Consider the following 26,777-nt stretch of genomic DNA (forward strand, 5'->3'; position numbering starts at 1 on the left):
TGAACATGGGACTGATGCGAGTCGCTCCTGTTACCCGACGAACTCGGTCTTCCTCCCAACATCCTGAACCTGCTTCACCCACGAAACCGAGATGATGCCACTGCACGATCTGACCACCCTCCCAAATTCTGTTGAGTCTTGACTCTCAACAAGTGCCCGGGGGGATGTTGCCTTTCACCCCACGTCAAGGAACTGCCAACAAGCAGAACGCAATGTGCTCCTTCCATCTCATAGATCGTGATACTCGATTTTGCAAACGGGTAAGAACCTTGACGGCACCTGTCAGCTGATGAAGAAAAGGCAAGTTTCAACCGGGCACAATCATCCGCTAAACTCAAGAAAGCGAACGGTTCCTGCCACTCGTATCTGTTGATGGATATTGATACATCGATAGTTTTGCACCTCGAGGTCTGCATGGATATAAAGGGTTAGCTTGGTACGATGAGCCTACATAAAATATGGAGTAGACAGACGACAGGAGAGCCATTTCCTGTGCCAAAACCAAGCATCTTTGCCACTCGCAGGAACCGAGCTAACATTTACACTACACAATGCAGAGGCGCCCAAGCTGCAAGTCATCGCCGATTCGTTTCATCTCGGGCCAGGCTCGGCAGGCACAAAGCACGAACTGGGAAGAGGAGACGACGCTGAATGGGCGGGCCTCGAATCGTCGGTAGTTCCTCTTGCCAATTGGATTCGCTGCCCGTGTTTGGCGAGCTTGGTCTCTCGTGCAGAGCAACCCCTCATTTGGGGACCTCAGCGAGCAATCTGTTGCACGTTGGGAAAGGCAGGAGCGCAATCTTCCTATCAGCTGCTCACACTCGTCAGTGCATCAATCGAAGAGGCCGAGTTTGCCATGGAGAAACAGGATGGGAATCTGGGCAATCCGAGAAATCTCGCCACTGGTTCCAACAGATCATTCAACCGAGGCAGGCGGATCTACCAAGGCGAGGCGCCTCTCGTACGTTCGTTTACAAAATTGAACCAAGATGACCGTGTTCTCGGTTTGATACTATGGAGCCCACGGCTGTCAAGTCCTGTGTGAATGCAAGTCGACCGCAGCGACTCCTCCCCCACAAGTTTCCACGCACTTGTAGTGTACCTAGCATTGTGGGGCATAATGACGTAGCTGCACATCAATAGTGCAGGCTCAGCTAATGGGAATCGTTCTTTGACGGGCCAGGCCCTGCCATGCGTCACTGGCTGGGATAATGACCCAAGATGCCTCTTTCCATTTCCGGAAGTTTGTGTACTTTCGCCATTTCACGAGATGTGATTCTCAGGCAACGACGCGGAAGGAGAGAGCCAAAGTCGGGCGCGTCTTGTTCAAGTTGTAGAAGGGACAGTCCATCTGCCTGAATCACGAGAGAATCACCTACTTTGAATGGATGCAGCTACCAGAAGTCACTCAGTTCGTTCAAAGCCAAATCACTGGGCACTTCCATTGGGACAGGCATTGATCGGACGAGACCGACTTCTAGCTGCTTTCAACAGCCACATTATATCCATGTCACGGCTACGCGCGGCCTTCGGTAACAGAAAAGCACACAGACAGCGCTTGTGACATGGATTCGGGCAAAGCATTGGTGGCCGCACCGGGCAGGTCATCCTGAGTGTGCAGTGGCTGCTGTTCAGATTTCATCTAACTGCGGGAGAGGGGTTCAAAGGGGCGTGACGTCACAGACAACGGGTGAAGGACGAAGATTGCCTCACTTCTTTGCTAGCAATTTGCCTGCAAAGAAGGCGCACATGTCAAGCAAACAACTGGGAAACCACTATTGAATACCCACAATGCAAAGCTCGGAAGGTACGTCTTGATTGCAGTGTGTCGAGTGTCAAAAAAGAAGCAAGAGTTCATGCAAGCCAAAATTGGCACCTCCTCCACTTCACCGAGTGCCCCACCCGAAGCTCCAGGCGAGATGGCCGGAACATACCATCCGCGTTGGGATTATGACGTATCTCCTTCTTCTTCACATGATTCCATCCCGTTGTTGCTTGTTTGCGAGCTGTGACGGGAGATCGTAGATGCCACTTTGGGCCAGGCAGGCAGTGCAGGCAGCCAGGAACACAAGCTTCCAACTTGGTCATCTCGATTGCCGATTAAGGGAACCAAATGCCTATATAAGACTGTCCTCCCACCTCCCCAATACCATTCTTTTCTTCTTCCATCATCAGCCAACAAAGCAATCACATCTTCACTACTTCAAGTCAACACAACACTCAAACCACTTTCACAACCCCTCACATCAACCAAAATGGATACCATCAAGAACGCTGCCAACTACGTCGGTGACAAGGTCCAGGGTAGGTTCCCTCCAGCACCCGAGCACATCTTGGGCATCTTCACATCAGCAGACACTGACATCTCATTCTCACAGGCGCTACCGCCACTGCTTCCAAGGAGGCCAACAAGGACGTTGCCAAGGACTCCAACCAGGGCGTCGGCACTCGGTAAGCTCCATCATCTTCCACTCACAGCCATCATCAGACACTAACATTCATCTTCCTCTCAGTCTCAACGCTGCCGGTGATGCCATCTCCGACAAGGTCTCCGAGAACAAGCACGACGCTAAGGCCGAGGCCCACAAGCAGGGTGCTACCCACTAAGCGACTTCACCAACAGTCGTTTTCCATTTCCTTTTTATCAGTCATGACTTGATGATAATGGCCGGCTAAGGAGTTCGCCAAGGGCTTCTCTATGACATACTTGGCTTGGAATTTCGAAGGGCAGCTTTAGCATTACACCAGAACCGATACCCCTATTACATAGGCATGGACACTGGTCCGTTCTAGCTAGGAATTGACCCGGCTCTCTGCCAATTAATACCTGCACATCTGTTTTTTTTTTTTTTTTTCTCTTCTTGCTTTTGTGACATCGACATGCCTTTCTGACATTGCTGTGTGCTTTGCAACTTTGATCTTTCATAATGCTACTTTGGCATTTGGGGGGATTATAAATGAGCCATCGCATTCAAGACTTGACTTGATGTAATATCAGTGACACGAAAAGTTCGGCAAACATCAACAGCCCAGATGTCTTCTTGCATGAGAGAGTGTTGATCCAAACCTTCAGTCAGCTGAACGACACTAGCAGGGGCTGCGCACGGACCACAATGATCAACCATCGCGATGGACTTCGCGTCCTTCAAGATTTCGGAGCCACTTCGTTGAAGCTCAGCATCTTTGTGTCAACTCGTCAAGAAACACAACTGCAATCACAAAATGGCGTCCACCACCGCACCACCATCATTGGAATCCTTCCTGAGCACACTTCCCCCGGATCTTTTTGACCAAACCACGCTCATCTCTCTCGCTTCCACCGTCGCCATCCTCCTGGCAGCCTATTCTCTCTCCCGCGTGGCCCTCGACCCCAAGACTACCACGTCCCGCCACCGGTTCCTCTTCATATGGCATGCCTTCGATGCACTGATTCACTTTTGCCTCGAGGGCAGTTTCCTCTACCACTGCTTCTTCTCGTCGGCACCTCTCGGCCATCTGGACCCCAAGGAGGTGTTTATTGATCCCTACAACTATCTCGGAAGAATTGACAAGGTACATGGTGCGCAGGCTGTTGCTGGGAGGTTTGTTGACGGGGTTGTGGGTGGTCCGGCGAAAGCTGGAGATGTGGGCGGCGGATTGCTGGAAAAGGTGGTGAGGGGCACGGCAGAGTTGTGGATGGTTTATGCCAAGGCTGATAGAAGGTGGGCTGGGGTTGATTTGGTACGTTTCTATTTTCCTTCTTTCCTTCCATAGCTATTCCATGGGTGACGGAACTTGGGGGCCGATGGGATGATGTTCCGATACCGGCAAGAAGGAGGAGATATTGCGAAGGGTTATATGAGGAATGCGAGTGAAAGAAGGTGCCTGTGGTGGTGACAGCTACGGGCTGGACACAAATGATGAACATCTGGACAACTAGAAATTGGGGAAGAGTGAGGCTGCTTTGCTAACAAAATTTTGTCTTGCAGAGCGTCGTCAGTCTCGAGCTCCTCACTGTCCTTGTCGTTGGGCCCTTGGCTTGCTGGGTCTGCTACGATATCGCCAAGAAGAACTCGAGGGTAAACATCGTTATGATCATGATTGCTACTGCTGAAATTTATGGCGGTACGTATCACTTTCTTCCATTTCTCTTCTGTCTTTTTTTAACCCTTGTCTTTGGTTATCGCTGTGTGCCCGAAGCTAACGTTTGGTGGATTGAAAAGGCTGGATGACCTTCTGCCCCGAGTGGCTCGTGGGCAGCGTCAACCTCGACACCAGCAACTGGATGTACCTGTGGCTTTACTTGGCCTTCTTCAATGGTTTATGGGTTGTCATCCCTGCGTATGTCATTTACGTGGCGTCTGGGGAGATTATGGGTGCCTTCAAGGTCCGGGATGCTGCGGCGAAGGCTAAGAAGTCTTTGTGATGAGTCTCGAAGCGCACTTATCCAAAGCTTCATCAGGAGGGGTAGGTAAGAAGCGGTTTCGACACCTGCCCAGTACGGGTGTTCATCGCAATCAGCGGATTCAGCACGGCGTTGCAGGTATGGCTGTCTCGTTGCACTGCATGCCCGTACGACTGTATCCATCCTCTTCGTTGCGTCATGAACGGCGGAGAGGAATGAACAGGCCGATGGGGATTGGTCGGAGGGCCTCAGTGGCAAGGTGGAAAAGATATGTTCCTGTTCGCCGGTTTGCTTCCTATCATTCACATGTGTGATCTTCTTCCCCGAGTTTGGTTGATCTTTCACATGGTTACCAGGAGACACAGCAAGCTCGTCGACATCTGCTGCCATCTAGATATCCCAGTGAGGATGATACGAATCAAACAGTTGAAAAGCGAACTCATAGTGACCTTGGGAGGTGAAATCGCAGTCAGTATACGAGCCGTCGCAGTCATGATAGAGCCAAGTCTTGAGAGAGAATTTCCCACGATGTTGGATTCCTCTTGTCGTGTGGGGGTTCATCTGGTTTGATCTCCGCAGGGACGGACCCCTTTTTGAAGTGAGGTACGTTCTGGGCCCCCTAGGGTTGTGTTAGTGCCCCTGGACGTCCCTGGTTTTGGTACCTAGAAAGATTCCACATTTAGGCCTTAGACGCACAGACCTCAAGCTTGGCGATAGGTAGGGGACGTTGGAGTCAGTCGAGGGGCTCTTCTGTTCCAAAACTGCCTCAAGTTTGAACTTCACCCTTGTAACGAAAACGGCATCTACCATGCTCCCACACGCCCAACTCGCCTCCTCGGACCCAGATGACTTGTCGCTGACCTGGAGTTCTCGTTGCATTTGGCCACGATCTCACACCGGATCTGAGCCTTTCCGTCGTCGTCCCGGGAACCCCAGACAATAGCCTTGCTGGCTCGGCGGTGATGCTTGTCCACGGGTGTCATCGGACTCGGCATGAGCGCTTTCGAGCCCTCGATTTGCTGGTCAAATTGTTTGTCATCTGTTGGGCCGTGTTCCAGATGATCACTAGAGATACGGGCAAGCTTATGTGCTCGTAGTATACCTACCTACCCAGCTTGAGCTGGACGTTGGAAGACTTTACCGGAACACATGGTTGGCCTGCAAGTGCAAGCTTTTGAGGAGTCTCAACGGCTTCAGATGTGTGGGCCCAATGTCTCCGGTGGCCGAGAAACAAAACATTCTGCTCACTATTCTCAAATCCAGTCCATGACGGTCGCCTGTGGAAGAACACGGCCTGGGCTGGTTCTGCCTTCGATGAACCCATGCTCCATGAACGGACTCTCTTCTGTCCGTCCGGGAATCCATTTCCAGCCCGGACTCACCCGTGCGGTTTCGATATGCCCTAGGCTACTCTATCAACGCTATGTGTTTCTGGAATGGCCCGGATGTCATTTTGGTATTCAAGAATTCCGGGTTTGTTTCGTCCCATCCACGGTCAACCTCCACGTGCGGTATCCCCCTGTCTATATTCAAAGCGTGCTCACAAGCCTTTGACTTACCATGGTATGCTTGAGCTACTCTTCCATCCCATGTTTTCTCCCCCATCCATCCCACCTTGGTCAAACCAACTACGAGTCAGCAAATCCACGAGTTGGCTTTGATGACCTGACGACGACCGGTCCGAGGCCACTGTTGCGGCTTACCGCCATCGCCAACCTTGTGATTGCCTTACAACCATCCCGATGTCGCCATTTAACGCTTTGGATGGAGGAGGCGGGTGGTTAGAGTCGCGGGTCGACACACGATGGACGTCGGAAAGTGATTCGAGCCGGGCAGGCTATGGCATGCTTCAGTCGGCGACGAACCCGGCGGATTCACAGACCTTCACCCAATTCCGGTTTGCCGCCGCCAAATCCATCAGAACATCCACCGTCATCTTGGCCTCTTTCAACACCATTGCAGCTTTTGCGACAGCTGTTGGAATTCTGGTCGATACCTACCATCGCGAGAAGAGGGAGAATAAGAGGTTTAGGTTCAGGTAAGGTTGGCATGGAGCAGTCCGTCACTTGTTATGTGCTTACGCATCCCTAGTCGGAATGGCTTCTCCTTTGTGCCCGCGACCGAAGCGTTTCCACTTATCCTATCAGTCGGTATTGTTGTCCAGGGCATCACATTCGCCGTTGCTCAGTCAACGGGACTCGGCTCGCTCTTCGGATCCGGATGCACCTTGATTGCTGTGTTCATGCTTCCTGGTAAGCTCAAATGGCGTCAAGAATATGTGATGAGGTCTAACCATCTCCAGCTGTTTTCATCGTTCCATACATCCAGTTAGTGTTCGGACTTGAAGTCACAATAAGGAGCCTGCTAAAGAAGCCATTTGCTCCGCGAGGGAGGTGGAACGTGACAATCTGCCTTTCCGTGGTTGTCCTGCTTCTGCTTTTGAACTTATTGCTGGCCATTTTCGACCGTTCGTCCAATTTTTGCCTTACTTCGCTGTTCTGGTTTGTTGCACACTATTCAGTCTGGTGCTTTGGTCTTTTAGTGGGCATTTCTGGTCTGCTCTTGGTTTGCGTCGTGGTCATCTTCGTGAGGTTGCACCGGAGCAACAAGATCGCTCTCGTCGAGAGAGCTGCGGCTTCAAGGATGGTTTATTATATGACACTAGCGATCATATCGGAGGTAAGTCTGTCTGCCATAACCATCCAGCTCTGCAGCTATACTCACACCTCCCTAGGCATTCATGATCCCATACTTTTACGTCATAGCTTTTGATGGCCAACGAAGGCACGCTCTCAACTTGTCTATGGTAACTACTGTCGTCGCCAATATCTCGGGATTGATGACGGGAGGCCTATACCTGTTCTTGAAATCAAACACTATATCCACGATCGGTCCGAAGAACAAGGATGCCGATTACGAGAATCGAAGGGAAGGGTACAATAAGACTGAACGCTACGAGTCCGGTGGACTGGACTTCGACAGTCACATCATGCGACCGGTGACGAGCCCCGGACAAGTTCGCCGCATGGGCAGCAACGCAAGTCTACTAAGGACGGCCAAAGACAAAGCAGAAAACAGCCCCACAACACCAACCTTTCTTTTCCGTGCACCAACGATACCACAGCACGCGCAGACACCCTCTGCCGCCAGCCACATGCGAAAAGAGTCCTACTCGCTCTTCCCGATCCGCCCACCGACCACAAGACCATCTGCCACCCCACTACCATCCATAACATATGCACCAGCTGCCTCCCAACTTGCGGACGCCGATACCCTCAAACCGCCACCATCAATGGGCTTCCTCGCCGCCCGTGGACACCGACGGAACTCTTCACTGTGTTCATCAGCAACAGTCCAAATCGGTCTGCGTCTCTCATCAGTTGAGGACGTGTCTCCACTCTTGAGCCCAGGTACCGACGTTCACACCATCAGTTGCCCAAAGCACAATCAGAAGGACACGATGAAACCAGAAAGGAAACAGCCTCCTCGACTGATAACGGACTTTGATACGCCTATCGACAGAGAATTCCCGTCGAGGGATTCGATGAACCCAAAGCCCGAGGAGGGCCACGAACAGCTCGAGACGCTCAGCCCGACTGTCTATGATCCGAAAAGTCCGGCGGAGGAGCCCGTGTTGCTCAGTTCGAAGGTCTATACGCCAACAGAACCGGCTGAGAGGAAGTTGGAGACTCTTAGTCCAAAGGTTTACTCGCCAACAGGCTCAGCTGAAGAAGTGGTGACGCTTAGTGCCAAGACGTATTCACCTACAACACCTACTAAGGCAAAACTACCTAGTCCTCGAAGCCCGGTAGCTGATGGCATGGAATTGTTGTCGAGTGCGAGGTATACCCCCGTGAAGAACCGACACGACATCACAATACAAGCTAAGAGAGACTGAGATCTGTGACGATTGAAATTCGACGTAACTGAGACGACTTGTGTCCAATATGCCTAATGGTCCGGCACAAAGACCTAAAGGCTTTACTTTCTTTGTTTTCGCATGGCGTTATAGGGTTTGTCATTTGGGCTATATACCTAGACTTCACTGTCTCTTCGCTTTCTGTTCTCTTCTTTTTGTTCATTTGTTTATATCCTTCTCCAGTTTGCTGGCACACCGAGGGAAGCTGTACCATATGTACCATTTATTTGAGTTAGAAACGTATCATGAATGATGAGAACGTATGGCAATGTTGTCATAGCTTGCATTATACTTATTGTTCAGTATTTACAATTGCGCAAGAGGTTGGCCCTCTGTTTCGTAATTTCGTGCGTGTCTCACTGGCCAAGAGCTTCTCGTGCTTTACCCCCTTGACGCGGTCTTGTGCTCTTGCTTCCCACTGACTCCCAGCAATCCTCTTCCCTCAAACATCAACCTTCGTCTTCCTTAGAGAAGACAGGCCTTGGTCCAAAATATCCCGTCGACCCGAAGTCACCGGCTTCCCTCACTCGGCTCGAGTGTTTGGCCCTTTGCTCGGTTTTTGAGCCTGCTTTTCAACACTCTGGGCGGTATGATCCCGTGACGAGACTGCAGGCATGCTGAAAGTACCACGGGATCCCCATCTAGTCTCTTGCCCTGCGGTCGTCTGAACAGTTCAAGATATGGAATGTGGCATTCCAATCCAGCCAGGCGTCCAGCCCAAGTCTCTAGCCCTGTGGCGCGAGAGCGATTTGCATGCAGACTGGGGTCATGCCGCAGCAGGTGGTGGTCGGCTTCAGTCCCTAGTTTCCAGTCGCCGCTGTCTTCTCGTTCTCGGATACCGCAGGATACGGGAAAGGCATCATCGAGCCTAGCCCAGCCCAGTCCAATCCAACCCAGCCCGGCCGTTTCCCGTACCTGTTCCCAAGCGGTCCAGAAAATCCTTCATCCATCTACCTTCCCACCCTTCTCACCTCCAAACCCCCGCTCTCCTCATGACCCCATCAAACTCCTCCCTCCTCACCCCCTTCCCCACTCCCGCGCCACCGTTCGCCTCCAGTATCATATCCCTCAACAACTCCTCACTGACATTCTCCTTCAACACAGCCGCGACCCTTTTAAGGTGGGCTAGGGTTATCACCGGCTCTTCTTTTTCTTTTCCGTCTACCTCTTCCTCCTCATATTGTCCGTAATCATCATCGTCGTCATTGTGATCGTCATGTAGCCGTGCAATCTCTTGTGCCGAGCGACCAACAAACAAAGCAAACGCCTCGTCCACCTCGCGCATATGCGCTTCGCTTGTGCGGTCCCGTGACGACAGCTTGATGGCGCAAATGGCGAGGAAGGAAGGATACGTGGCAAACCCTTCGTCTTCTGGATCGAGGATGGAAGTGAATTCGCGGAGTTCGGAATTAGATTTGGGGGGGATTCCTAGGGCGCTGTTGTTTTTGGGTGAGTTTGTTAGTCTAGTCCAATTCGGCCGGGGAGGAATTAGAGGAAAGAAAAATACAGAAGAGGACAGGGAAGAGTGAAAGTGTATACGTACATCATTGCCCGTCTGACATCTCCTATTGGAATCACTCCTTCCTTCTCGCCATCCATTGGCTCGGCGAAGAGACTGAATGCTTCTTTGATCTCGGCTTCTTCTTGGGCGGTGATGTTGTTCTCTTTGGCTAATTTCGATTGGCGCAGCCCGCCGACTTTGGATGAAGAGGCTGTCGTCGCTTTGCGCTTTGAAGGAGGCTGAGGTATTGCAAGTTGGGATGAGGTCAGCGTGCTTGCTATTACACTACGTAAGGGAGAAGAAAAAGTTGGCATATGTGCGGTGGTTTACCATTTTGTTTCGTATTTAATGTTTACTTCGCTCAATCAATTGTCGTATAAGGTGTAATGTAACCGGGCGACAGCACGCGACTCAATCACAATTGGAATTCGTACGATTTCTGCGACGGCGGCGGCGACGATGACGATGGTAACGATGATGCGCATATGCGGCGCGCGCAACGAGTTGCTGGACTTGTCTGATGAAGTGGAGCCATCCAGTTGCCGCTAACACACGCAGGGGTGGATGCCGTTTGCAGTGTCGAAGACGCCTGGTCACGTGTACGCGGGCACCACAGCACCGCTCAAAGAACGTGTCCCCACTTGGAATTCTCACTTCCACCTGAAAAAGGGCGTATCCACCGGAAATCGCCATGATAAAAGTCTGCCGAAAACTCATCGGATTTTTTGCTTTCTCCCCGAAACATCCGTTTCATCAAACAAAAAAGCGACAGCAACATCACCACATCCATTGTCACCGATTTTCTCCATGAACGGCTCGGATGCTGTTTCTTTGATGATACCATACTTTGTCCATCATAAAGCTGGACTGCTCCCTCTCGCTGTCTGTTGAAAGAAGGACAGAAGAGTACGCGGGCCAAGTCAAGTCGGCCCCCTCGGTTGCCTACTCTTGCCTTTCTTCACACAGCGAGAGTGAAAGAGAGCGATGAAGCTTTATGATAATACCCAATCCATCCATCCCATTTTCTTCTTAGTTTCTTCACATACCCCCATTTTACAACACAAAACCCTTGCCCAAAATACGCAGCTTCATCATTATGCTAGAGCTTGTCGCCTTCAAAATAACCCCACGGCGCGCAAGTGTGGACAATGAAGCAAGAATAAATGTACGGCTGGTTCATTCCTTCAAATGGCCACCCTCCGTCAAGTCATGAATCATCCTGTCTGCCCGTCACGGGTCCTGATGGTATGTGCTTGCGGATACATGTCCTATTGTCACAATTCAATGTTGTGCAATCTGTAGAATTCGTTGGCGTGCCCGGTGCTGTAGGACGAGCATGATTGCGCCTTGAATGACCTCTTGCCATTTTAGCCCATTTGACGGCTCCTGTGAAATTGTTACTTGATCATTTGCCTCGTGCAGATTCCATCTGGGGTCGATCATCACAGTCTTTACGGATGAAAGACGAAGAGGAGAGACAGTCTTGGATCTGCTGTCATTTATTATGATTTGCCTGACCCAACGCTCATTTAAAGTTGTTCTTCATCTCCCTCAACTTCGTAATGACAGCCACCGGGTCAGTCTCGCCCGTAGCCTTCTGGATCTCAGGGTCCTATCAAACGACAAGGTCAGTTGCAACCTTCCATCATGGCCGTTCGCCGTGGAAGAGTGTAACTCACATGAGGCCTCATAAACACATTGTGCTTCTTCTCGTCACCAATGGTGAACTTGCCCTGCGTTTCCCGGTGCTTCTCCGCAAAAGCTTGGAGAGCCTTGACGGCCTCGCTTTGCAATACCGACATGCAGAACTTGGCGTTGGACTTGGTGTATTCGTGACCGGGCTTCATTGGATATGTCAGATACTACTGTGTTATCCAAACATCGAGGTAGGGGACTCTGGACTTACGAAGACACGAGTCTCATCCGGCAAAGAAGCAAGCGTCTCGTTCAAAGCCTTGTGCATCTCCGCTCCATTTCCTTCGAAGAAGCGACCGCAGCCTACAATGGCCATGTCAGAGACCCAAGCCCAACCGACATCAACAATAGACCAGGGACAGAAAAAAAAAACATACCTCCGTGGAAAAGCGTATCACCAGTAAAGACGACCTTGTCGTCCCCATCCTGCATGAACCAGCAAATGCTATCCTGTGTGTGGCAAGGCGTATGCAGAGCCTTGACGGCGATATTGCCGATGTTGAAACCTTGGCCGTGGGCCGGAACCTTGTTCACCTTCTCGCAGTCCTTGCCGCCGATGATTTCGAGGTTGGGGAGGCCGAGAGCAGTGCGCTGTATACATGTGAGTGAACATTTGCTTTGAGGATAGTGAAGAGGGAAATGGAAGAGGGAGCTTACAAGCTTGGTGTTTCCGCCGGCGTGGTCCCAATGGCTGAAAGTAGTGTTAGCTATGTATTATGCTGAGATCGGCGAAGGAAGGCAACTCACTGGTGGGTGTTCACAATGGCTGTGAGCTTGATAGATCCATCATCGATGGCCTTCTTCAAGACGGGGGCGACCCTTTACGTCCGTCAAACCGGAACTTCCTGTCAGTATACCTGTCCACCCCGAAGGTTGAAAGACGCATATTTGGGTCTTGGAGCGCGCTGGTGTAGGACTCACTCCTCAGGATGCGCGGGATCGATGATGACGGCGTCCTTGGACTTGTCGTCGACAACGAGGTAGGCATAGTTGTCACTACTACCCGTCCCTGCTCATTTCATTAGCAGGACACGTTTTAAGGATTTCGAGCTTCAGGACAACAGGGACGTCCAACAAGAACCGATGAGCTTGATGAGGCTGGATGGAAGAGAACATACACATAGGAATCGACTTGATATGCATTTTGCGATGTGTGGCAGCGAACTGGAGTTTTGTTGAAGTCAGCACTCGAGGTTCATCGATCAAAAGGATTGGGAAAGTCTTTTTCACCTGTCTATAGACGTGTCGTGGAGCTAGAAATGTTCTGCCGATGAAGGCGTTCATAGATGCAAAGCTGTTTGTTTGATGGTCTGCACCCCGCAGTGAAGCTCCCAAAGCTCAGTGTTAGCTCACTCTTGCATTTGTCAATGTTGGAGACAACGGCTTACTAACGCACCGTTCCGTTCACCTCCACCTTTGCTGATAAACAATTGCAGTCTCAAATGTAGCTTTTGCGAAATGCTTAGATGCGGTTTAGGGAGAGTTGAAGTGCGTTAGTGCCTGTATGACGTTATCACTGGATAAGTTCGCTCGGCAGAATGCACGCGGGGACAGCATGCTATACTCCGCTTCTAGGAGGGAAACTGTCCATGTCAGACAATTAGTAGTACAAGTAATTCGCACCAGTACATGGACAGCTGTATGCGAACAGGTGAATATCACCCGAACATCGCGATTGAAGACGCCGACGGATGAAAACATCGTGATATCCCTCTAGCAACCATCATCAACTCCTAAACAACACCAATAGGCTTAGGCACCCACCCCTCATCATACAACCGCCACGCCGGTCCCTCATCGTCCTCATCATCCTCACCATCCTCATCTTTCTCATCCTGCTCATCACCTTCATCCAACATGATAACATCATCCCCACCCTCCTCCTCCTTCGTCTCATCCTCAACCTCCGGCAAATGCTTCCAATAATAATCCCAAATCCACTCCAGCCCCTTCTTCGCCGCGGTCCTCAACCTCGTCAAACTCGGCAACTGCTCATGCGTAGCCTGATGTCTGAGTTCGACAAAAGTCGCCGGTAATCCAACGCTCTTGGCGACGCCGTACATGGACATCTTGCGCTGTTTATCTTGGTGGGAGTCCAGGAGGCCTGTCACGAAGCTTTTCAATGTTGCTCTTCATTAGTATAATTATTGGTAGGTGAGGGAATAGCGAGGAGAACCCTTACCGACTAAAAGCAGCAGAATAAGCCGCCCTAACCGCATAGCTTGAACTCATGACCCCAATCCCGCTGCCACTGAACCCATCCACATCCATTTCCCTTTTAACCATGCCCCTGCCTAAAGTACCGTAAGAACTAGCAGTGCCCGAGCTGCCAGCGATGCCGGTTTGCTCTTCATCACTAAGAATCGCGGCCATGAGCAGGGCAGTTGACTCGACCATGTGTGGACAGTTGCCGCGCTGCATCCACATGGAGACGCGGGCGACGGCTAGGCGGCGTTCGTCTCCATGTCGGTTTTGTCGGTCATTGTTATCCTCCTTCTCTGTTTCGGAGGAAATGGCAGCGTCATCGGTTCTTGCCCGTTTTCGAGTGGTGCGCTGGGTATTTTGTGCTGCACGTCCTCGTTTGGCTCCTGCTCCTGCTCCTGCTCCTCCTCTTTGTGACAGTTGTTGGGGTTGTGATGCTGCCTGGCTTCCGTACTGGTGCGGGTAAAATTGCCGGCGAACGGCGAGGAGTTCGCGGCGGTCGCGCCAGGGTGTGAAGATATATTGAACCATTTCCTCTTTTGCTCCCTTGAAATTCGGTAGTGGTTGTTGTGATGGTACTTTGGCGTTGTCTCGATCACAGGATCCTGTCCGGGTTTTGGTTTGGTTCACTGAGTCTCAAGCTTTGCGGTCAGGATGAAATTTGAGTTGGCGGAATCGCGTGGCAGTAGAATTTTCTCATATGATATGAAATATGAAGCTCATCCATAAGCACCACAATGAAATTGGAAGCCGGTGCGAATCAGTTGTATGAACATTTCTCTCTCCTTATCATATCTTGATCGGTTGTTTTGGTTTCCGCGGTGGTGGTGGAAAAATGCTTGTTTTGTGTCGGACACGGACCTCCCAAACAATTTTTCAATTGCACCGTTTTCTTGGATCACGTTTTGAACTCTACAGCTCTGCGTACCCGAGGCCTCACGACCGCCATATTTCTCAAATCACTTCAAGAGACAACCATGATGGGTATCACAACCTTATCAGGCTTATTTGAACGGTTCCAGCGTCATTCGAACAAATAATTCGCATTGCGGGACGGAAATTCATAAGGGCTTCAACATGCGGTGTCGATTCGTACAACTACCTAAATCCATGCCTACATGCCCTCATAGCCCACTACGGTATGATGGCATGCCTCCCCATGAACTGGGGGGTTGGACATGCCACCTTCATGAGCCATCTGTACCTTTCCGGGCGAGTTCCCTCCCCTTTCCTCCTTTTTTCAACCCTGGATCTATTTGGTATCTTTGTATTTCGCTGAAGCACCGCCATTGCACAGCCTTCGATCTACTCCATGTCCGATCGGGGATAAACACCCCCTTTGCGTCCAGTTGCTTCGCTCATGGTATTTTAAACTCGGCGTCCTAGTCAAAGAGTACTCTTCTTCTCTTCATCATCTTCCAGTCCATCAAGAATTTCGCATTGAGCTTAGGAGATGGTCTTCTCGATCATGGTAATACCGTACTTCTCGTGGAGCTCCTTCATCAAGGGCTCGGTGATGTCGGTGCTCATAGGAGCCAGAACGCCCTTGCCAGAGATCTGGCCGCTCAGGACCTGCTTAACAGCGACGGCGCAAGGAACACCGACGGTCTTGGCCATGGCAGAGTAGCCCTTGGGGTCACCGTACTCGACGAGGGTCGAGGTGCGGGTCTCGCGGGAGCCATCGGCGTGCTCAATCTCGAACTTGTGCTGGAGCATGACCAAGTCGCGCTCGCCCTCCTCGAACTGCATCTTCTGCTCAAGAGTGGCGCAGAGGGTGTCGAGAGGGTTGCCGCGGGGGGTGATGGTCTCATCAGAGAAGAGACCGATCCAGCGGAGCCCGCTGAGGATACGCTTCTGGTCCTCGGCGGACTCGAAGGTGGCCTTGGAGAGGATGGCGGCCTCGAGGTCGGCCTGGCTGGAAGAAGCAGCACCGACGATCTCCTTGGTGGCCTCCTTCCAGGGGGTCTGCTTGCTCAGGCTCTCGCGCGCAGTGTCGTCAAGGAAACCGATGTCGACGAGAGTCTTGATGAACTGAGGGAAGCCCTGGTAACGGAGAGTGCCACGAATGACGGTCTGAGCCTCGGGAATGTTGTAGCGCTCCTTGTAAATGGTAGAGTCGCGGTTAGGGTAGGCGACGAAAGCGTAGCCGGGGTAGATGAAGTAGGGCTTGGCCATCTTCATGAGGTCCTTGCCCTCAACCTCGACGATCTTGCCATCCTGCCACCACTTGCCCGCGTTGCGGAGAGCGAGCAAGACACCGCGAGAAGACCAGGAGAACTTGTAACCGAGCGGGTTGTCGGAGTCCTCGGGGGCGGGGAGACCACCGCAGTAGGACAGGAAAGAGAGAATCTTGCCGCCGGCCTGGTGGACCTCATCGATGGTCTTAATGGCGTACAAGTGGTCGATACCGGGATCGAGCTGCCGAGCGACTTAGTATGATTGAAAGCTTCGAAACATTTGATATGTCATGGACTTACACCAATCTCGTTCATGACGGTAATGCCGGCGGCCTTGGCCTCAGCATCGAGCTCCATCATAGCGGGAGAGACGTAGCTAGTGGTAACGACGTGCTTCTTCTGGCGAATAGCCGACTTAATGACGGTGGCATGGAAGGTATAAGGGATCAAGCTGATGACAAGGTCATGCTTGGCGACCTCAGCATCGAGAGCCTCATCGTTGGTGACATCGAGGGAGATGGGGGTGGCGTTCTTGACACCCTCAGAGAGCTTCTGAGCAGAGGCAAGAGTACGGCAGGCTGTCGCACACAAGCGCAAATGTCAGCCTAAATGCCCGTAGTTTCGTTTCGGACAGTCGAACAAGAGGTGCATTGATATGATTGACTGTTGACGTACCGACGGTGACGGGAATGCCAGCTTCGCTGAGGACGTCGAGAGTAGGGCGGGTGACGAAGCCAGCGCCAAGCATGAGAACCTTGCTGAAAACATGAAACTTGAGGTCAGCATCCCCAGCTCTTGCGGTTGCCCGAGGTGAGGGCAGGATGGCGGGGGAGATGTATGTAAGGGGGGTAAGGGGGATGGCATTACTGTTGGGAAGCCATCTTTGCGACTTGTGATATCTGCAAGCTGAGGTGAATCAGACGCAGTGTTTTGGTGTTTGTCAGGTTAAATCCGGAGGAGAGAAAGAATCAGAATCAGATCCCCCACACTTGCATGCTCTCAAGCCGGCAATAGGTGACTTCGATTGTGTTATTGCCGTCCTTGTCCGCTAACAACCGATATCTAGACTTGACTCGCACTTCATCGCTCGCGGTTGGAGATGCAATTGGTGGAGCTCCGGCCGATAACGGCTTCTGGTCAGTCGCTTTCATCCATTTTTTTTTTTTTTTTCCTGACCTCAAACGAGGGGCACCCAAGGCGCATTGGTGTCGTTCCAATTGGCGCCAAGCACTCATTGGCGGGGTAGCGAAACCAACTTGCCTGCCGGACTTTACAGTACAGTCTCGCTAGTCGCCAGTCACTCTTGACAGCTGTCAACTGATGGGTAGTGCAAATTACTAGCAAACCGCAAACAGGGACTGGAACTCACTTCCCCCTGACGGCTGGCCGCTTATTCATCACTCTTTGCTTGATTCAGGGGCGTCCCAACAAGCTCACGATGAGAGGTAATATGAACACTCAGCAAGACATCACATTTACAGGCATGCACGGCGGCCAAGGAATGAGAGATGATGGGTGGTATGAATCAAGAACACTGAGATCGCATGTTGTTCAAATATGTGCATGTATTTATTTGCAGAGGTGGGTATCTTTGTCTCCTAAACAAAACAAGGAAAAAAACGCAAACCAAAACGCCTAGCCACACATTCCTGATGTGTCGATGCATCTTCGATAGGGCTTCCAGCCCATACCCCTTTCTAGGAATCCGTCCCGTAAATGCTATGCGTATCCCAAACCGTCGCCGGTATAATGCTTCTTCTCAATATATCATCATGAAAGTGTCATAATCGTAAGTCTTAGTCTTCCTCTTCCTCCTCCTCGTCATCTTCCTGCTCTTCATTGTCCTCTTCATCGTCGCTCGCAGGAGGCTCCCATGCGTCCTCGAGCTTCAGACCCTTGCCGGAGGGCTTCTCGTAGACTGCGGCGTTTCCAAGAAGTGAAAAGACGGTAGACTGGTGAAGGTCCATGTCGGCAGGCTCGTTGGTCTCGGGGGGGTCGTACAGTCCCATGCCGTACAGAATCTCGCCATCAGATCCGTCGTCTTCCGGTGCCTCATAGGAAATAGGCTCTTCGGAGGCCATCTTGGTGTTGGTGAACTGCTCTGGCAGCTCGAAATTATTCGGGGTAGGCGGCGCTGTGTATGTGTCCAAGCCGCTCGATGACGGCGCATAGGAAGTCCATCCCATGACATTGCCTTCCGCCTTGGAGAAAGCAGCGTAAGAAAGATCGCCGGTCATGCCAGCCATGCTTTGGGGTGATTCTGGAGCCGGTTGGTAGAGCTGAGTCCCCGGCGAGGCATACTGATGCTGTGATTGCTGAAAATCGACGCCGGGGTATGGAAGTGTGAGCGGGGAGAAGGACGCCGAGCATGGCGAGTTGGAGCCGGAGTACACGCTTGGGGTTGGGGGCAGTTGCTGAAACTGTGTGCAAGCGCCAAAGTCTGGATAGGATGGGTAGGGAGCAAAGGCCATCGTGGACTCCTGAGGGTAAGGCTGGGAATATGCCACCTGTTGCGACGAGGGGTGCCAGCTAACTGGTCGTGCTGTCGTCGTTGGCTTCGTCTCCGGGTCGTACATGAACTCGACCGGGAATTCAGCCGCAGGTGTGGGGAGATACGCCGCCGCGGCAGGTTGAGTATAGAGATTCTGAAACCCATCACCGATCAAAGTCTTCCTCTTGGACTGCGAAAACGGATAGCGGGGGCTGGTGCTGGCGCTGCTGGGCTTCGTTATCCGCATCGAAGTGTTCGTCCTCTGTCCACCGTAACCCCTCGACATGTTTCGTGTATGAGCAGCGATGTATTGTTGTGACGCTTTATCAAGAGGTGTCTCCATCATGTTGGTGCTGAACATTGGGGCCTGATAGGGTAAACCCATGTTGAAGTTGTTGTTGTTGTTGTTGTTGTTATTTTTGTTAACCAGTAACGGCATCATCTTGAAGTTTTGCAAAGAGAGATAGATGGGTAAAGTGTATGAAAAGTCTTGCTTGTTGAAGGAAGCTTGGTCAACTTTCCAAGTGACGATAGACGAGGTATATGAAGTGAGAAGGAAGTGAGAGCAGTGACAGTATGGAAACCATGCAAGACACTTGGGCCCCGGCCGAGGAACCGAGATGGAGATGGAAGTTGGAAGCGGTTGGATGGATCAAACCTAGTTTGAAGAGACAATCTGACCATATTGGCGCCGAAAGGAAACAACAACAAGACAGCCGATGGGGCGCTCAGGCATGTAAGTGAATCCCGTCGTGTGCAAGACTCCGCGTCGACGGGGCTCAACGGAAGCTTACCCATGACTTTGGCTTGGGTAGCCTGCGTCATATGTGCGCGCAGGGATGGTTCAGCCTGGATAACCTTGAAGAAAAGAAAGAAAGGGTTTCGGCTTCAACTGCAGGGTATGATGGGCAAGGTAGACGCAAACTGCAAAGCCGGATGGAGATATTGACGGGCAATGGTAATCCGAAGTGCTTCTGAGAGACGGCTCCGTTGAATGGAGTGTACGGGGTTGCAAGGGGAAAAAGGGCGGCTCCTCGTCGTGGATTCTTGGGTTGCGTGTTAAAGAACGTACATATTGTGGGGCTTGTACCTTCGTACTTTGCTGCTGCGTTAGTGGGTCATGGCTGGCTAGCCCATTGAGGACGGCATTGGAGTTTGTACCATGGCGGATACACTGTGCTGCCGCAATTGGCCATTTGTCAGGCACACACAGTGTCGACGTCTTGTGGTGCACGATAGCAGTGGGCGGAGGTTCCAGATGGGTGGTGGTGGTGGTGGGCGGTCAAGCGGAGCAATGAAGCGGAAAGAAACCGCCTCCACTCTCCAGCACCCCATCTCCATGGTGGTGTCTCGAGCCATTCTTTGGTACTCTTATCCTGGCATGCTTGGCGTCAGTGAATATGCGAAATACGTACCTACTGAAGCAGAAATGGGGTTGAGCTGAGTCGGTGGCTTGGACAGGGGTCCCATGAGGCAGATACTCGGAGGATCTGACGGATACCGATGCTCAAATTACATTGGTCTGCCGTTCGCAACGGTTGAAGACGAATTCGTTATTCAGATGTCTTACTTGCCGTCCCCGTCGTACCCGCTGCTTCAACGAGCATTTTGTGATGATACACAGCGACGAACCCAAAGCCTTTGGGTGAAGTTCTCTAGCCTGTCAGCCGAGTGCAATGTGCGACAAAGTAACGAATGATTCCACTGCTGTCAGGCCGTGAGCATGTGCAAGGCACTGCGAGCTTGCATACGGTTTTAAGCCTCGATGATACCACTGTGCAGATACAGATACTTAGTATATCAGCTTGGACTCCTCGGGCAGAATGGACAATGCCGGACCGAGCAGGAGCATGTTGCCCGTAGCTACACGGGGCGAGGATCATGCTGACTTTGCAAAACTAACCGCCCCTCATGCCCTCATTTCGGTCATAGTGAGGTGGGAGCCATGGTGACATGAGCCAGGCGGGCACGGCGGGATGGCCGTCTGAAGTGGAGGAGAAAACCCGCAGCAAAAGTGAGGACGTGGTGATGTACAGGATTAATTTGGTAGTACGTAGTGTACAGTAGAATCCCCTGCAACTGCATCCTCCAGGTACTGCATATACGCTAGTTAGTGCATAGGATTTCGCTGGCTGAATTAATTCCCAGCTACAGCTGCATAACTGCATACTGCATACTGATCTCGGACAATTTTTGGTGCGTATGCACTTATAGATTTGGTCTTGAGTAGAGAAATTTATAGTACGGGGTTGGATTTTGGCATCTCGGCCACAGGCCGGCTGCCTATTTGAGCCTAGCGCCATTTTAGGAACTGCATATCCGCCATTTAGTGCATAACTTTCTTGGTGCAGGATTACATGCAAAATCAGGGGGCGATACTGTAGTGCACAGCGTAAAGGTACCCACCTGAGCCACCTGTGCGCGCGGAGTGTCCAACAGCAAGGAGGGATTGTTCTGTGGAGGGAATAATAATGGCCGCCCGCCGCCGCGTCCCTTTACTGTGTATGCGACTGACTGTGGTGGGCAGGGAGCAGGGGTCGCAACAGATTGGTCGACTGCATGACTTTCAGTTGCCGTGGAGTCTGACAGAAAAGAATGGCTTCCATTTTCAAAGCCCATGACCATGCTCGCGTGTAAAAGGGAGGTACGTACCTGCCCGGGTACCGATGCGAGCGGAGAGCAACTGAACACCGCCCTGAAAGCCAGTCTTTGCACTGATGCACCCAATGCAATGGTGCGCCTTAAAACGATAGTGGGTGTGCGTGAGGGAAAAATGGGGGTGTGGGAAGAGTAGCCAAGACGCATGCGAAGGTCTGTGAGGGATTTGAGTGGCTGTCGCATAGCCTTGAGAGGATCAGCCAGGATCAACGTACCGAAGTATTCTCAGCGTGGGTGTTTCCGTAGAGAGATGTGTGTGACCTCTCCTGTGTCTCCTCTGCCTTCAAACCCTCGCTGGCTTGCCTGGCCCTGATGTGTTGCTCCAGGTTGTGGGTCCTGCGGCGCGGCTCAAATGGTCCAACATCCTGGTTTCCACAGCCATGCCCTGCAAATACGCGCATCTTGTCCTTTCTGCAGCCTCTCCCCCGTGAGCCGGGCCTGTATCCGTAACGTATCGAAATCTGTCCCAGCATTCAACTTCCTGTTGGAATCCAGTGTTCGGCGTCGTGTGCCCACTAGAGACACCCCTTACCTGATCGTGGTGACCAGTGGTAAGCCAGCAAAACTTCTGCCGGGGTCGGTCAGAAAGGAAGAGGGTCATAATTAGCGCTGGCACGAAAAGCAGTAGCGCAGGATTTTGGGGCTTTTGCGTTTTAGATTGTCGTTCTTTGCCCTCTTTTGTCGACACAGAGAAGGGTTGCACCGAAAAAAGCGGATGGTGGTGTTGAAAGCATGTCCAGTGCCCACATGCCTCCTGACGCCGGCGAGAGGGATGTGATCGTGAGCGCGCGAGACAGGTGCGATGTGTCTGGAGATTCCTGATTTGTCTTGTTCCGTGGGCCGTGACAGTGGCCGAAACTTGCCCTACCGCCGCTGCTATAGTGAATACTGCTGGATCTTTGCTCCAGTTCGCGGAGAAGTCGTGGATACCGTGATTATCCAATATGGGGCTGTCCAGGTTACGGCATCATGATAATTCGCACATACATCCATAGTAGTGTAGAACCAACGCAAAGCCCACGGCCGAAAGCGGTTTGATGGTGGTGTACAAGAATAGGTACATAGAGGTATGTACCTTGATATTCGGGTTTTGCTCTCCGCAACCCTCAGGCTGGTTTGGCAACATCTTCTACTTTGGAGCTAGCCGGCTCTTTGCGGCGGTTTGTTAGTGCTACTTGCTTCCGCTCTTCGCTCTTGATCTGACGGTTGTGGCTTGAAAATTTGCGCATACGCATGATGCTTTCCTAGGTAGTTGGAGGGTTGACAGAAGGTCTGAGCTGCCTGATTTTTGCGGCGACTTTGCGCAGCCCTTCCTCCCATCTGCTAGCACATAACTCGCCTCCCCACGGCCTGCGAGCTCCATGTACGTAGGTAGTAGAGGCACCACAGCGAAGGTGCCATCAACCACATCAGCCCCGATCAACCCAACAAAAGGCGATACCAGTCTGGTGGGGATACGGTTCGTGTTCTTTTTAGCGAGGCCTGCACACAAGACAACTCGGGCATCGGCCGTCTCGTCTGCGGTCAGGGTCGATGTTCTTGGGTGGCCCAAACTACTACTGTGTACGAGCGCGAAAGCAGTTAGAGTGGGAGGAACTTTAGGAGGTCGAGATGGATGATCAAAAGGCTTTTGCGCTTCACGAGGAAAAGCTGGGCGAGGGCCTGTGCTATGAGCGTACCATTGGCGGGGACGCGTGGGTTGAGCGGGACCCAACCGACAACTACGGGCGGGCAGTTTCATGAAATTCAGGTCCCAGACGAAGGTGGGGCTCCCTTCCTCTTTCCTCGTAGCTAACAGTGTATCCTGCCGGAACTTGTAACGACTTACAGTCTTGGCCCCTACAGTTGCAACCCCCCTCCCCCCAGTTGCTAAAACCCCATTTATTGCAACGCCTGTTGACTGCTAGAATTAAAAACCCGGCCATACTGGGACTGCTAACTGCTATTCGCAACACTGCCGGGCCGGAATTGCATCACCAGGGGGGTTAACAGGGGGTTTTTGGCATAGGTAAGGGGCAGAGTAGGCAGTTATACCCCTATATCGGGGCTTCAAGACCCACTTTTTCTATCGGTCAACGGTCCCTCAGTGGCCTGAACACCTGCTCTGGATCCGTGCGCCAGATTCCCCTTCTGCAAACCCCCCACTTATTGCAGGAAAAATCGCTGCCGGAATTGTGTTGCAAAAACAGGGGTAAAGACTGTATGTCTGGTAATATTCCAGCCGAGACTTGACGGCCTGAAAGGTACCGTTACGTAGTCCGGTTCCATGTCGGTCGCCGATAAGAATCGGATGTATAGCCAATCTCGTTCCTTGTCAGGCAGATCTCCCCAATCAACCGGGCCCCAGCACTCACTCCCTTGTCGCTGGCTCAGGCACTGTGTTTCCCAAGGAGAAACGCAGTCGCAGTTTTGGACGCACCAAGTGATGCTGACAATGGGGTTCTGAGAAGTCGAAGATTGCCATTTCTGATATAAACCGTGTGGTGGGAACGAAAATATATGCAGGATTCAATGCTTCGTATGGAAATGAATTTTATGTTGGTGTGTTCTTTGCAGGCAATAAGTAAGTATGCGTGCTGTGGCATGTTCATGTCCTATTTTACAGCCATGATCAGTGCTTACTCCCCGCTTGGCTTCCACTTGCGTGTGGTGGTCATATCTAGCATCGTGCAGCTATCTCCGTTTTTGTGATTTCAAGGACAGGGCCAGGCAAGGGACGAAGGAGACCGCCGGGAGAACAGCCACACAAGGGAGACTGCAAACCAGACAACGGCATCCGTCTCGGGATCAACTCGGACAGGGGAAGGAATTGGAAGAGCAGGCAGGGACATCTTTTTACATGGTAGCATTGAAACAGGCCGCGGGCACACCACCCGTGCATTCCACCAAAAAGAAGGATGTTACCTGCCGAGCAGGATGCGTGGTTGGTCACAATGAGAAATTTCCAGAATGAGCTTGGCATGAAACGGGCAGGGGTATGCGGACAGCTCCAGAGAAGTACCTCTCTGTAGGTACCTTAGGTACTCTTCGAGCACGATTGGAATTGAAGCCGTTTTGATTTACCGCACCCTGAAAGCCAGTGCCCTGGGTACTTGCCTCACTCATTAAAGGCACTTCCACCCATCCGCAGAATGTCGGATGCCTCTACCATTACTGTAGGTACCATTGTTCGTCTACCTGATCCACGAAAAAGAGCAAGTTGCGAAAATTAGCTGAACGTTTACTGCGGTAGGTAAGTCACTACGTGCAGCACAGCCTGCAGCATGTTCTCAGCCAACGGCAGTTTTGGGCCACATATCCATGTCTTCTCCAAGTACCTAGAGTAGTGTAGTGTGGTGTGTGTACTATGTACTTTGTAGAAAAAGACTGCCGTTAGGTACCGCCCTCGCCTACTAGCGTACTTCTTTTGTGGGGTCACATGCAAGCTCTTTGAACTCCGAACCATCCATCATTTGCTGTCGAGTTCACGATGCCCTTGCTGCTGGAGCGTGCCTGGCTGAGGCTGGTGGGTTCCCCTACAACAGTGCACGAGCGCAGTGGTGACTGAGCGACCTCTATTTTCGATACAGTGATAGATCGATTGGGCCGCGCTTCCAGATCGCACCTTCCAAGACTGGGATTTCTCACGCCATTATTGGTCGGTCAAGCCAAGTGTCCCGGGCCCCGACATGCCTTGTCGCGCCGACGGAAGGCGCAGTGGGGCGAGGCTCTTGGATGAATGGTTTTGGGCTCAAACTTTTTTTTCTCGTTTCTCTTTTCTTTTCCGTCTCCCTGCAGTCTCGAACTATGCACTGTTACGACGACCAAAACCCACCACTGCACCATTGCATCTCACACCAGAACCTTGCGCACCCACCACGACATCCACTCGTACCGCAACTTTGTGAGGAGGTCGACCGTTGACCGCGCACCACAGCGAGAAACATTTCTTCTTCCCCCTCCGTCCTTGCTTCGTTTTTCGTCTGCGCATCGCCCCGCAAGGCTCCTCATCTGGATATGGAATCCAGTCCGATTCCAGTCCCTGTGGAGAGCAGTGTCGTTTCCATCCAGGAGCCCACTTCGGTAGTCTCATCTAGACCCGACCCTCGAGCCATGCAACCCGACGTTCCAATCGACGGGGCCGTCCCAAAAAATCGACAAATGCTCAATGGTTCTGACACCATGATAGCCACTCGACAATATCAACACGTAATCATCCACTCTCACAGCTGCCACTTTGCGGCTGCCCATGACTCCGACAAGAGGACCTCTCACGCATTGCAAACCAGAGCATGCCACAAGGCCTCGCGAGGGGCAATCATCACATTCAGCCAGATTGCAACCATACTCGTCCCAGACTGAGAAAGATAATCTTGCCTTATTTCTCCATCATTCCCTCTCAAGCCCGGTCACCCTTGAGCTTTCAATTTCGAATCTTACCAAGAACCCTGGCGTCTTGCCGAGCTGTGACAAACCCCTTCCTTCCCACCTTAGGTACGTCTGTGTCCTCTGCCTAGTCGCCTGTCATTTCAGAGGTAGTGTAGATTGACCCATCACGGATATTGCGGAGCGGTGCGAGTCGGTGCTTCAAGTGTGTGACATCTCATTTCCAGACAACAGCACAACCCTCAAGACCACCACAACAGGGAGAACTAAAACACCAGCTTTTCGGTCCAAGGCCCAGCCACCAGAGAGGCCAGAGCCACTGAATCAGAGACGCCCGGACCCAGGATTGTGCACCATCTAACTATTCTTAGCACCCCTGCTCGTCAGAAGGATTCGAAATTCGTATGTACTGTGTACAACGGATTTTGGTGTGATAGATTACACTGGCGTTCGGCATGCACTTCACTCACGATGTTGCTGCTCTTCACAGTGGCCCAATCACCATTGACATCGCTGGCGATGACAAACATGGGCGAAGTAGTGTACTGCGACTGCGTACCTAGGTCAAACGATTTGCCACGCCGCGAGATGCGGCCTGTGAAGGGTCTGTCCCACTCTGTCCTCCCTCATTAGCGGAGGCCTTTTGCGACACAGATCGTAGGCACACATTATCTTATCCTTGGGTTATGTGTAGTGCACGCATTTCGTACTTGGCATGAATTAGCCTGATAGATGCCTATTGACGTCAATACCAGTCAATCCTCTCCTCTGGTAGCTAATGGTGGAAGAGGTCCGACATGATGATTCCCCCGGAGCCTTCGTCGTTTCGGCCTAGATGGGCAGGAGCTTGGGGTTGCTTTCAAGACACGCAAAGCGGGATGGCATGTAGAACCTTGCTAACGCCCAGGACGGTAATACGTCGGAAAGAATACGTGTCCATGATGACTCGCCTCTCCCGTCAACACATCTACCCTGTTCAAGCATACGCAGTAGACTACCCATTTGCTTTCACAGTTGTGGCCCTCGTTGCCCGGGCCCGTAAAGGAATATGCGGCATATTGAAGCAGCGATGCAGAACATGACGGGTCACATGGTACCCCATCGACAACATTCAAAGCAGTGGACTAAGCATAGCGTCGTACGCTGAGAGCGCCGGAGGCTTTGAGAAACTTAACTTCGATCTCAACGCAGTTCGTGAATTCCATGGTCCGGGCTTTTCGAGAGAGTCGCGACAACTGAATCATCTGTGTCGTTGCCCTTGAACGCTGAATACTCTATAACTGATCTCCTTAGTCAGCTCTTAGGCCCAGGCTCATCAGTCTAAGACAGGCTGCTGGGAACCGTGGATATGGCAACCACAAACGGGCAACGTTGGCACCTCCTTT

The 26,777-nt window shown here is 51.9% G+C and overlaps 10 protein-coding genes across 10 annotated transcripts; 3 read left to right on the forward strand and 7 right to left on the reverse strand.

The window, feature by feature from the left end:
* Positions 1 to 2,180: 2,180 nt before the first annotated feature.
* On the forward strand, positions 2,181 to 2,847 carry NEUTE1DRAFT_116012 (uncharacterized protein; the record flags this gene model as incomplete). The annotated part of the gene is made up of 3 exons (XM_009849986.1): positions 2,181 to 2,304; positions 2,379 to 2,451; positions 2,514 to 2,847. 3 exons carry the CDS (start codon positions 2,256 to 2,258, stop codon positions 2,605 to 2,607), a joined length of 216 nt encoding a protein of 71 aa, XP_009848288.1.
* A 102-nt stretch (positions 2,848 to 2,949) lies between these two features.
* Positions 2,950 to 3,139, reverse strand: NEUTE1DRAFT_116013 (uncharacterized protein; the record flags this gene model as incomplete). Its single annotated transcript, XM_009849987.1, has 1 exon — positions 2,950 to 3,139. The coding sequence occupies one exon, from the start codon at positions 3,123 to 3,125 to the stop codon at positions 2,952 to 2,954; it is 174 nt and encodes a 57-aa protein (XP_009848289.1).
* Positions 3,140 to 3,195: 56 nt separating this feature from the next.
* On the forward strand, positions 3,196 to 4,813 carry NEUTE1DRAFT_76989 (uncharacterized protein; the record flags this gene model as incomplete). The annotated part of the gene is made up of 4 exons (XM_009849988.1): positions 3,196 to 3,581; positions 3,657 to 3,720; positions 3,969 to 4,104; positions 4,203 to 4,813. The coding sequence occupies 4 exons, from the start codon at positions 3,223 to 3,225 to the stop codon at positions 4,403 to 4,405; spliced, it is 762 nt and encodes a 253-aa protein (XP_009848290.1).
* A 720-nt stretch (positions 4,814 to 5,533) lies between these two features.
* NEUTE1DRAFT_127867 (uncharacterized protein) lies at positions 5,534 to 8,282 on the forward strand (the record flags this gene model as incomplete). Its single annotated transcript, XM_009849989.1, has 6 exons — positions 5,534 to 5,857; positions 6,070 to 6,422; positions 6,476 to 6,636; positions 6,687 to 6,885; positions 6,927 to 7,063; positions 7,150 to 8,282. 6 exons carry the CDS (start codon positions 5,534 to 5,536, stop codon positions 8,280 to 8,282), a joined length of 2,307 nt encoding a protein of 768 aa, XP_009848291.1.
* A 531-nt stretch (positions 8,283 to 8,813) lies between these two features.
* NEUTE1DRAFT_76993 (uncharacterized protein) lies at positions 8,814 to 10,236 on the reverse strand (the record flags this gene model as incomplete). Its single annotated transcript, XM_009849990.1, has 4 exons — positions 8,814 to 9,171; positions 9,275 to 9,739; positions 9,847 to 10,043; positions 10,135 to 10,236. 4 exons carry the CDS (start codon positions 10,135 to 10,137, stop codon positions 8,814 to 8,816), a joined length of 1,023 nt encoding a protein of 340 aa, XP_009848292.1.
* A 1,093-nt stretch (positions 10,237 to 11,329) lies between these two features.
* Positions 11,330 to 12,642, reverse strand: NEUTE1DRAFT_36903 (uncharacterized protein; the record flags this gene model as incomplete). Its single annotated transcript, XM_009848872.1, has 8 exons — positions 11,330 to 11,416; positions 11,484 to 11,666; positions 11,711 to 11,802; positions 11,877 to 12,090; positions 12,157 to 12,190; positions 12,247 to 12,318; positions 12,421 to 12,511; positions 12,618 to 12,642. The coding sequence occupies 8 exons, from the start codon at positions 12,640 to 12,642 to the stop codon at positions 11,330 to 11,332; spliced, it is 798 nt and encodes a 265-aa protein (XP_009847174.1).
* Positions 12,643 to 13,201: 559 nt separating this feature from the next.
* NEUTE1DRAFT_120217 (uncharacterized protein) lies at positions 13,202 to 14,232 on the reverse strand (the record flags this gene model as incomplete). The annotated part of the gene is made up of 2 exons (XM_009849991.1): positions 13,202 to 13,629; positions 13,682 to 14,232. 2 exons carry the CDS (start codon positions 14,230 to 14,232, stop codon positions 13,233 to 13,235), a joined length of 948 nt encoding a protein of 315 aa, XP_009848293.1.
* A 493-nt stretch (positions 14,233 to 14,725) lies between these two features.
* On the reverse strand, positions 14,726 to 16,820 carry NEUTE1DRAFT_58317 (uncharacterized protein; the record flags this gene model as incomplete). The annotated part of the gene is made up of 4 exons (XM_009849049.1): positions 14,726 to 16,119; positions 16,179 to 16,456; positions 16,554 to 16,636; positions 16,746 to 16,820. 4 exons carry the CDS (start codon positions 16,757 to 16,759, stop codon positions 15,148 to 15,150), a joined length of 1,347 nt encoding a protein of 448 aa, XP_009847351.1.
* Positions 16,821 to 17,358: 538 nt separating this feature from the next.
* On the reverse strand, positions 17,359 to 19,976 carry NEUTE1DRAFT_127871 (uncharacterized protein; the record flags this gene model as incomplete). Its single annotated transcript, XM_009849992.1, has 6 exons — positions 17,359 to 18,876; positions 19,164 to 19,227; positions 19,442 to 19,543; positions 19,581 to 19,745; positions 19,789 to 19,859; positions 19,940 to 19,976. 6 exons carry the CDS (start codon positions 19,974 to 19,976, stop codon positions 17,675 to 17,677), a joined length of 1,641 nt encoding a protein of 546 aa, XP_009848294.1.
* A 1,134-nt stretch (positions 19,977 to 21,110) lies between these two features.
* Positions 21,111 to 21,428, reverse strand: NEUTE1DRAFT_135159 (uncharacterized protein; the record flags this gene model as incomplete). Its single annotated transcript, XM_009849993.1, has 2 exons — positions 21,111 to 21,182; positions 21,243 to 21,428. 2 exons carry the CDS (start codon positions 21,426 to 21,428, stop codon positions 21,111 to 21,113), a joined length of 258 nt encoding a protein of 85 aa, XP_009848295.1.
* Positions 21,429 to 26,777: the final 5,349 nt, after the last annotated feature.

The sequence above is a fragment of the Neurospora tetrasperma genome (genome assembly GCF_000213175.1).
Source record: "Neurospora tetrasperma FGSC 2508 unplaced genomic scaffold NEUTE1scaffold_1, whole genome shotgun sequence".
Classification (NCBI taxonomy): Eukaryota; Fungi; Ascomycota; class Sordariomycetes; order Sordariales; family Sordariaceae; genus Neurospora; species Neurospora tetrasperma.